Source organism: Eimeria acervulina, genomic scaffold, assembly GCF_000499425.1.
Source record: "Eimeria acervulina Houghton genomic scaffold, Eah_scaff294, whole genome shotgun sequence".
Classification (NCBI taxonomy): domain Eukaryota; phylum Apicomplexa; class Conoidasida; order Eucoccidiorida; family Eimeriidae; genus Eimeria; species Eimeria acervulina.
The window spans coordinates 1-10,000 of record NW_013549908.1 but is presented as its reverse complement, the minus strand read 5'-3'; the positions used below and the strand labels follow the sequence as shown (position 1 = coordinate 10,000).

General features: G+C 42.5%; 3 protein-coding genes across 3 annotated transcripts in view; 1 reads left to right on the top strand and 2 right to left on the bottom strand.

Moving 5' to 3' along the window:
- The window catches only part of EAH_00031270 (protein kinase, PfEST homolog, putative), a gene marked incomplete at both ends in the record, with an annotated part of 14,803 nt that extends 11,668 nt beyond the window's left edge, over positions 1-3,135 (bottom strand). Inside the window, 2 exons of the mRNA XM_013396103.1 lie at positions 1-2,226; positions 2,806-3,135. The exon at positions 1-2,226 is cut by the window's left edge and continues 6,408 nt beyond it. Coding sequence (XP_013251557.1) covers positions 1-2,226; positions 2,806-3,135 — 2,556 coding nt within the window. The remainder of the gene's footprint in view (positions 2,227-2,805) is intronic.
- Positions 3,136-3,921: 786 nt separating this feature from the next.
- EAH_00031260 (hypothetical protein) lies at positions 3,922-5,574 on the top strand (the record flags this gene model as incomplete). The annotated part of the gene is made up of 3 exons (XM_013396102.1): positions 3,922-4,216; positions 4,500-4,911; positions 5,310-5,574. 3 exons carry the CDS (start codon positions 3,922-3,924, stop codon positions 5,572-5,574), a joined length of 972 nt encoding a protein of 323 aa, XP_013251556.1.
- A 212-nt stretch (positions 5,575-5,786) lies between these two features.
- EAH_00031250 (U5 small nuclear ribonucleoprotein, putative) lies at positions 5,787-9,856 on the bottom strand (the record flags this gene model as incomplete). Its single annotated transcript, XM_013396101.1, has 5 exons — positions 5,787-6,152; positions 7,674-7,774; positions 8,372-8,457; positions 8,900-9,039; positions 9,735-9,856. Coding segments are annotated over 5 exons (815 nt in total), but the record flags the coding sequence as incomplete, so codon positions are not given.
- Positions 9,857-10,000: the final 144 nt, after the last annotated feature.

The window sequence follows — 10,000 nt, the reverse complement described above, 5'->3', positions numbered from 1 at the left end:
GAAGGGAGACTCGCTTGAGCGCCCCTGGACCAGCCAATCCACGACCTGCTGCTGCTGCTGCTGTTGTTGTTGTTGCCGTTGCTGCTGCTCGCTTTGCTGCCGTGTCTCTACAGCAGCAACAGCAGCAGCAGCAGCAGCCGTAGCCGCAGCAGCAGCAGCAACAGCAGCAGACGCGTGGCTGCTGGATTGAGCAAGGCCGCCTCCACCAAATGAATTGCTGCTGCAGCGCCTCGGCGAAATGAAAGCAAAGGGAGACTCCGCAGCAGGACTGAGCTGTTGCTGCAGCTGCTCCCATCGCTGCTGCTGCCGCTGCTGCTGCTGCTGCTGCTGCTGCTGCGGGAGAGGGGGCGGCGGGGGAGGAGGAGTGGGCGATGAGGCCCCGAAGAAATCACAAGCTGCAACTCCTGGAAGTCTTGCGTTCTGCTGCTGCTGCTGCTGCTGCTGCTGCTGCTGCTGCTGCTGCCATGGGCTCTGTTGCTGCTGCTGCTGCCATGGGTTCTGCTGCTGCTGCTGCTGCCTTGGGCTCTGCTGCTGCTGCTGCTGCTTCCATGGGCTTTGCTGCTGCTGCTGCTGCTGCTGCCTTGGGCTCTGCTGCTGCTGGTAGTCCCAGCCACGCTGGCATTGCTGACTAAGCCACGGCTGCCGGTGCGTGTGCTGCTGCTGCTGCTGCTGCTGCTGCTGCTCGTCGCATGCTTGCTGCTGCTGAGCCCAGCCGCTGGGATTGTGCTGCTGCTGCTGTTGCTGTTGCTGCTGCTGCTGCTGCTGCTGCTGCCACTCGTAACGCAGCTGCCACGCTTGTTGCTGCTCATACCACCGCTGCTGCTCACTGTTTTGCTGCTGCTGCTGCTGCTGCTGCAGCCAATCTATTTCCTGCTGCTGCGGCTGCTGCCATCCTTGCTGCTGTCCTTGTTGTTGCTGCTGATGCAGCCAGCCAGATTGGTGTTGGTAGCCTTGCTGCTGTGGGTCGGAGTGCTGCTGTTGCTGCTGTTGCTGCTGCTGCTGTTGTTGTTGCTGCTGCTGCTGCTGCTCCCATCTGCGCAGATGCTCCTCGGCAGTTTGTGGCGGCCGCTCTTCCGGCTGCTGCTGCTGTTGCTGCTGCTGCTGCTCCCAGTCGTTATGCTGCAGCTCTCCTGCTTCTTGCAGCAATTCACTCTGCTGCGCGTAGTGCTGCGGGGCCCAACTACGGGGCAGCTGCTGCTGCTGCTGCTGCTGATGCTGCTGCTGCCAGTCGGGCGACGAATAAATTGTGCTCCATTGTTGCTGCCAGCCGTACTGCTGCTGCTGCGGCTCTTGCTGCTGCTGCTGCTGCTCTTGCTGTTGCTGCTGCTGCAGCTGCGTATTCGTTTCAGGGTTGCGGCACACCGCAGCAATGGTGCTGCAGCGCTCCAGCCAGCTCACCCCAGCTCCCCAGCTGCTGCTGCTGCTGCTGCTGCTGAACCCCCAGTTGCTGCTGCTGCTGCTGCTGCTACTGCTGCTGCTGCTGCTGCTGCACCAGCTCTTCCTGCTGTGACTTCTGCCTTGACTACTCCAATCATTGGTCCCGCTGCTGCAGCCCCAATATCTGCTTCTGCTGCTGCTGCTGCTGCTACTGCTGCTGCTGCTGCTGGGCGTGTTGTTAAGGCTTCTCCGACCTGCGTGCAACGTTGTGTGTGCATTGGAGCTGCTGCTGCTGCTGCTGCTACTGCTGCTGCTGCTACTGCTGCCGCTGGGGGTGTTGTTAAGGCTTATCCGGCCTGTGTGCAACGATGCGTGTGCATTGGAGCTGCTGCTGCTGCTGCTGCTGTTGTTGTATCTGCTGCTGCTGCTATATCTGCTGCTGCTGCTGCTACTGGTTTTGTGTCCCCTTCGTGGCTCAGGAGACAAAATGACAGCCCAGGGGTCGATGTCGGGGCTGGGGCTGCGTTGGACTAAGGGGGCCTTCTTGCTGCTGCGCCTGCTGCTGCTGCTGCTGCTGCTGCTGCTGCTGCTGCTGCTGCTAGCGCCGCCTGAGTCAGCAGGAGAGAGGCCCTGGCCCGGAGGTGACATGAGTGTCTCCGCACATTGTACTGCGTGCTGCTGCTGCTGCTGCTGCTGCTGCAGCTCAGTGCTGCTGCTGCTGCAGCTCAGTGCTGCTGCTGCAGCTTGCTGCTGCTGCTGCTGCTGCAGCCCGGTGCTGCTGCTGCAGCTCGGTGTTGCGGCTGCAGCTTGCTGCTGCTGATGTGGCAGCAGCTGATTAGACAAGGGCAGCTGTAACAGCAGCAGCAGTTGCAGCAGCAGCAGCTGCTGCTGCTGCCGAACTTAACGTCTGTGCTGCTGCAGCAGCAGTGTATGTACACTGTAGCAATGCGGGTTGGAGGCCCCTGCAACGCCAGGCGTTGTTATGAGTGTAAAACCTAAAAGAGATATAAAAAGACAAAGAATTAGTTTTGAGCTGCTGCTGCTGCTGCTGCTGCTGCCGCCGCCGCCGCTGCCCACCGACCGCAACACCCCCCAGTGGTGTTGCTGCTGTTTTTTTTTTGTTTTGTTTGCAGTAGATATAAAGAGTTATTACTCTATTTTATTTGTTTTATGCAATTAAAAACTAATTAAAGGCTTATAATCAAACAGACAGAGAGAAGCAATAAACAACAATCACAGACAAAAGGCCCGCTTACGCCTACAAAACACCTGCTGCTGCTGTTGCTGCAGCAGCAACAACAGCAGCAGCAGCTAGAATTGCTGCATGCGCAATGTTTTTTGCATGCAATTAAATAAAATAATTAAATTTAATTAATTAAAGAGCCGCCAACACCCCCAGCATATTCTTCTTTACAGCATTTATCTAACTCTGCTTTTGTCTCTCCTACCGATTGTTGCTGCTGTTGCTGCTGCTTTTGCTGCTGTTGCTGCTGCTACTGCTGTTGCTGTTGTTACTGCTATTGCTGGTGTTGCAGCTGCTGCTGCTGCTGTTGCTGCTGCTGCTGCTGCTGTTGCTGCTGTTGCTGCTGCTGCTGCTACTGCTAGTGTTGCTGCTACTGCTAGTGTTGCTGCTACTGCTCTTGCTGCTGCTACTGCTACTGCTGCTGCTACTGCTACTGCTATTGCTGCTGCTACAGCTGCTACTGCTGCTACTGCTGCTGCTGCTGCTGCAAAGCAAAGCCTCAATAGAAGAGACATCGATTGCAAATCTATTTTTATTAAATGTTAAGAAGAGTTTCTCTGTCTGTTTTGTTTGTTTTATTTATTTTATTTATATAAAATTTAGTTATTTATTTATCAAATAAAAATATAATTAGTAAGTGTTTTTATCTATTAAAGCAATACTTATTTATTATATTCTCATTTTTTATTAATTGCTGCTGCTGCTGCTGCTGCAGCAGAAGGCTCTATTTGGGTGTACATGCATCTGTTATATTTGCTGCTGCATATTTTGTGTTATTTTTAATATATTTATATCATAAAGACATTGAACTGTAAATTAATATAAAAATAATTTTATAAATAAATTATTTTATTTAATTTATTTTGGTGTTAAGTTAATTATTATTAAAACTGTTTTATTTTTTTAATATTATTTTATTGTCTTCGTAGTATACGCAAAATGCATGCAGCAGCAGCAGCAGCAGCAGCTGCAGCAACAGAAGCAGCAGCAGCAACAGAAGCAGCAGCAGCAGCAACAGAACCAGAAGCAGCAGCAGAACCAGCAGCAGCAACAGAACCAGAAGCAGCAGCAGCAGCAGCAGCAGCAGCAGAGCAAAGGGATGAAGGAAGCCCCAAAAGGTTTAAGGCAGCCAATTGGCTCTGTTTAAAACGAAAAGAAAATAAATAATAAAACAAACAAATATAAACCCCTTCGTCAGTTTGCTGCTCTCAGTAGCAATCCCTCAAAGCTATCTGCTGCTGCTGCTGTTGTCGCTGCTGCTGCTGTGTTGCTGCCGCTGCCGCAGTGGATATGAATAGCGAATGACAGCCTGCAGACAGCCCGTTCCTTTAGAGCTGCAACTGCTGCTGCTGCTGCAGCAGCAACTGCTGCTGCTGCTGCAGCAACTGCTGCTGCTGCAGCTGCTGAAGCAACAACAGCCGCACCCGCTTCATCATCATCCTCAGCAGCAGCAGCATCAACTGCAGCAACAGCAACAACATCAGCTGCACCAACAGCATCAGCTGCAGCAACAGCATCAGCATCAGCTGCAGCATCAGCATCGGCTGCAGCAGCTGCAGCAGCAGCAGCAGCAGTTTGAATTGATTATAAGAATTGGTGGAGGTTGTTCGCAATGCTGAGCAGCATCGGGTCGTCGAAGAATTTGTGAATAGAGACGTCTTCGCTTAGACCCTGAAAATAAAAATAAACTAAATTAAATAATTATTTTTATTATTTGTTTGTTTTATTGTACTTATCATCTTGTTGTCTGCAGTTTAATTAATTATATTCATTTTATGTCTATTATTTACTCAAATATATTTAATACAATGCAGGTATACTTATTTTATATATCAAACAAATATATTAATTATATCTTTGCTCTTTTCAATTCGTACAGCAGCAGCAGCAGCAGCAGCAGCAGCAAGAACATCATCAGCTAACGGCAGCAGCAGCAAAAGAAACAGCGACAACAACAACAGCAAACACAGCAACAGCACCACCACAACGAGCAGCAAAAACAGTAGCAGCAGCAACATCAACAGCAACATCAACAGCAGCATCAACAGCAGCAGCATTAGCAGTACCAGCAGCTTCAGCAGCAGCAGCAGCATCAACAGCAGCAGCACCACCACCACGACCACCAGCAGCAGCATCAGCAGCATCAGCAGCAGCAGCAGCAGCAGCAGCAGCAGCATCAGCAGCATCACCAGCATCATGAGCAGCATCATGAGCAGCATCACCAACAGCAGCAGCAGCAGCATAACCAGCACTTGTAGCAGCAGCAGCAGCATGAGGATGTTGAGAGGATTGTATACCTTCCTTCTTCTTGTTTTAAGCAGGAATTCGCGAGCTAAGTGCGGGGCGGGAGAGGGTTCGAGCGGTTTGAAGACGATTTGTTTATCTAAGGGGTCGCCCGGCACTACACTCCACGAGTCAAACACTGTTAGGCACATCGCTTGGCCGCTTGTATGCGTCCTGACGAATAAACAAATTATCCTATCAATTAATTAACTCGTTGTTCATATTCGGTAATTAATTCTCTATCTATCTATATAAATATGTATGTATATATGTATAATAAATATATAAATATATTTATTTATATATATTTATACAGACTGTTATACACATCGCTTGTCCGCTTGTATGCATCCTGATAGTTAAATTATTTATTTATTTATTTATTTATCTACATAAATATGTGAAGACATTTGTCGCAGCAGCAACAGCAGCAGCAATCGAAACAGCAACAGCAGCAGCAAACGAAGCAGCAGCAGCAGCAGAACAAGCAGCACCAGCAGCCCAAGCAGCAGCAGCAGCAGCAGCAGCAGCAGGAAGAGTCAGTATACCTGAGGTCTGTTTCAAAGCCGAATGATTCAATAGAGCAGCAACAGCAGCAGATCAAGCAGCAGCAGCAACAGCAGCAGATCAAGCAACAGCAGCAGCAGCAACAGCAGCAGAAGGATACCTGAGGTCTGTTTCGAAGCCAAACGACTCAATAGCAGGAAGATATGCATGCACAATATACAGCGGAGTGCCCGGCTTAGGCATATCCCGCGCAACGTTTCCACGCCGTCTGCAGCAGCAGCAGCAGCAGTAGCAGCAGCAGTAGCAGCAGCAGCAGCAGAAGCACATGCAGAAGCAATGAAGATATGTACCAGGAGCTAGCTATGGACACACTCAGCTACTGCAAGAACCTGCTGCTGCACTCAAAGCAGAAGGCAAAGCAGCAGCCGATCCTGCTGCTGCTGCTGCTGCCACTGCTGCTGCTGCCACTGCTGCTGCTGCTGCTGCTGGCACTGCTGCTGCTGGTGCTACTGCTACTGCTGCTACTACTGCTACTACTGCTACTGCTACTACTACTACCACTGTTACTGCTGCTGCTACTGCTGCTGCTGCTGCTGCTGCTGCTGCTGCTGCTGCTGCTGCTGACCTTGCGAGTACGGTGTATATAGCGGAGACGCAATCTGCTGGGCATTGTACTTCCGCAAACATCACAGGCTCCAGCAAACGAGGTGTGGCGAGCAGCAATGCTGAGTAAGCTACGCGCCTGCAGCAGCAGCAGCAGCAGAAGCAGCAGTAGCAGCAGCAGTGCAGTAGCGGAAGCAGCAAGAGCAGAAGCAGCAAATGCAGAAGAAGCAGCAGGAGCAGAAGCAGCAGCAGCAACAACAGCAGAAGCAGCAGCAGCAGCAACAGCAGCAGCAACAGCAAGCACCACCGTTTATTTAAGAGTTCGATACCCTCGCGTAAATCATTGAATAAAAAACAAGCAATATTATATATTAGATAAATAAATTAACTAATAAATCAATCAATCAATTAATAAAGTAATTAATAAACTAATTAATAATTTAACTAATTAATTAATTAATTAATTCATAATAGTAATAGCGCTGGGTAAGATATATAAATATAATTATAAATATACAAATATATACATATATATATATATATAGATAGATACAGATATTTAAATTATTATTTTAACTAAATGAATAGATAAATTAATTAATTAACTAATTAATTAATTAATTTATTTATTTATTTATTTATTTATTCATTAATTAATTAATTTATTTATTTATTTATTTATAATACCTGGCGCTGGGGATGATTTGGCCTCCTCCTCTATTGACAGGATCTTTCGCAATTTCTGCATCCAGCAGTTTAAACCGAACATTTTTTATATTTTCTTCGATTAGAGGGCCTTCTCTTGTTGCCCATTGAAAGCCCTGCATGCAATTAATCATTTAATGTAGAACATTAGTTATTTAATGCATGCATTTAGTTATTTCATGCATGCAATTAATCATTTTATGCGTTATATAATTGATTTAATGCATGCAGATCGTTATTTAATGCATGCAATTCGTTATTTAATGCATGCAAACTAATCATTTAATGCATGCATTCAATTAATGCATGCAATTAATGCATGCAGGTCGTTATTTAATGCATGCAATTAATTATTTACTGCATGCAGAAGCGGAGCGGAACAGCAAAGAGAAAATAGAAGAAGAAATGCAGCAAAGCAAATACAAACGAATAAATAAATAAAATTAAAAAACAAAGAACAAACAAATAAACAAAACAAAAAAACAAAACAATGAACAACAAAAAGAATAAAGAAGGAAATGATTGCAACAAACAAAGAAAGACAATAAAATAAAAAGAAATAATATAAACGAGTGATAAATAAATTAAAGAGATCAGCTAATTAATAAAAAAGAACAATAAATAAAATAACAATAAATAAATAAATAAATTAAAATATAATAATATACACGAACCCGAAAAACATCGAGACGTACAAACAAATAAATCAAACGATTAAATAAAATTAATTAAATAATTAATTAAAGTAGATAAATTGTTTATGCATTAAAATATAATTAAAATAAAAATGAGTTTCAAAGAAAGAAAAGAAGTTTTCTCTTGAAAGTACAGATAGACCAATCAAATAAACAATGTATAGACAATCAAACTAACTAACTAATTATTTAATTAACTAATTAACTAATTAACTAATTAATTATTAATTAATTAATTAGTTTATTAATAACAAACGCACTTGAATAACGCTTTCTTTAAAAGAGAGAAAGGAGGACTTCTCTTGAGAGACGAGGCGTTTAAATTCGGGGTTAAAAATTTCGCCGAGTAAAACGCAGGAGCCTAAAAAATAAATAAATATAAATAAATATAAAGAATAAATAAACATTAATAATTTGTTTAAATTATATATTAATTATTAAATCATTTATTTATTTATTTATTTTATTTATTTATTTACTTAGTTGTCGGCACGTTATGATATCCATGCAGTAACAAATACGTAAACAAACAAGCACAAAAAAATAAAGAAACAAACAGACTAACAGATAAACAAACAAACAAATAAATAAATAAATAAATAAATAAATAAATAAATAATACAAATGCATTAGCTAGCCAGCAAGCAAACATAACATTTAAAAACCTAATTAATTTTTATTTATTTATTTATTTATTATTACGGATTTAGAAAGTTATTAACAAATTAATAATTTGCTTATCTGTTTATTTGCTGCTTTTTATTCATCATCAGTTAATTCATAATGAATATAAATATAGCCAAGTAAGACAAACTAAAATCAAGATAAATTAAATTGCATTAAATTAATTAAATCTAATTAAATTAATTGAATTAACTAAATTAATTAAATTAAATTAATTAAATTAATTAAATTAATTAAATTAAATTAATTAAATTAATTAAATTAATTTCTTTACCTTTATCCCCAGGCCCGAACGCCCAGACGGATCGCGCAGCGAGCAAATCCCAGCCGTATTGAGAAGTGAAGTGCTCTCCTAGAGTTCTGATAAACAAATAAAACAAATAAATAGACAAATTAATTAAATTAGTTAAAGTAATTGATTTGATTCATTGAATTAAAATAAATAAAATTGAATTAAGTAAAAAAGAGCTAAATAACGATGTATCTATCTTTCTATGTGTCTAGCTAGCTAGCTATATAGCTATCTAGCTAGCTATCTAGCTATCTCGGTAGCTAACCACCTAGGTAGAGATAGCTAGCTCACTGGCTAGCTAGCTATCTAGCTAGCTAGGTATCTAGCTAGCTACCTAGTTAGTTAGGTATCTAGCTAGCTACCTAGTTAGCTACGTATCTAGCTAGCTACCTAGTTAGCTACGTATCTAGCTATCTAGCTAGCTAGCCAGCGAGCTAGCTAGTTAGCTATTTATCTATCTAGCCATAAAGCTAGCTAGCTAGCTAGCTAGCTATAGGGTTTGTTACTAACCTTTGATCCCATTTATCGCTGATGAGCCCTCTTTCTAAATCTTCAGCAATTCTTTTTTCTAAGGGTTCTGCAATCATGAAGAGTTTGTTTTTTTTGTTAGGCGACTCGGCGAAGCACTTCAGAGCACTCGTCTCCACAACCTAAATAATAAATTAATAAACAAATAATTAAAATTACTTCGTTAAACATCTACAGATTTAAAACATATCTAATAACAAATAAAAGAAATAGCCTGTAAGAGAGTGAAAGCATTTAAACATAAATAAACATATTGCAAAAATAAATAATAAAACAATAAAAGGATTTAAATATAAATAAAAAGAAATCAAACAAATAATTAATAAAAGAATGAGAGAACTCAATCAACAAATATAAAGAAATAAAAAAATAGACAAAAGAAAAATTTAATTAAAAATAAACAGCAAACGTACAACAAAATATAAAACATAAAAACATAAAAACATAAAAAAGAATTAAAATATTTTACAAAGACGAACGACAAAAAGATAAACAAAACGCAGGAAAAACAAACGGAATCGAAGATGCAGCAGCACAAACGATGTGGCAACAGCAACAACAGCAGCAGAAGCAGCAGCACCGGCACCACCACCAATACGAGCAGCAGCAGGACCAGCCATAGCAGCAGCAGCAGCAGCAGCAACAACAACAACAACAACAACAACAGCAACAACAGCAGCAACAGCATCCTCAGCAACACCCTTCTCAGCAGCAACGCATACGCAATACGAATGCGTACAAAGCTGCATATTGATTGAATTAAATTAAATAAATTAAATTAAATTAAATTAAATTAAATTAATTTAATTTAACTCACCGTTTCACAAAACTTAACAACTGGGTCGCTAACTTTAACCTCCATATTTGCATAGAGCAGCCGCAAGTCGTGCAGCAGACAATCTAAATATAACTCCCCCGTGCCGCATATAACATGTTCACCTGCATATACACCCCAAACAACAACAACAACAACAGCAGCAGTAGTAACAGCAGCAGCAGCAGCAGCAGCAGCAGCAGCAGGTGGAGGAGGTCGAGAGGGAGTAGCAGGAAAAGGAGAAGCAGCAGCACATGCAGCACCCTGAT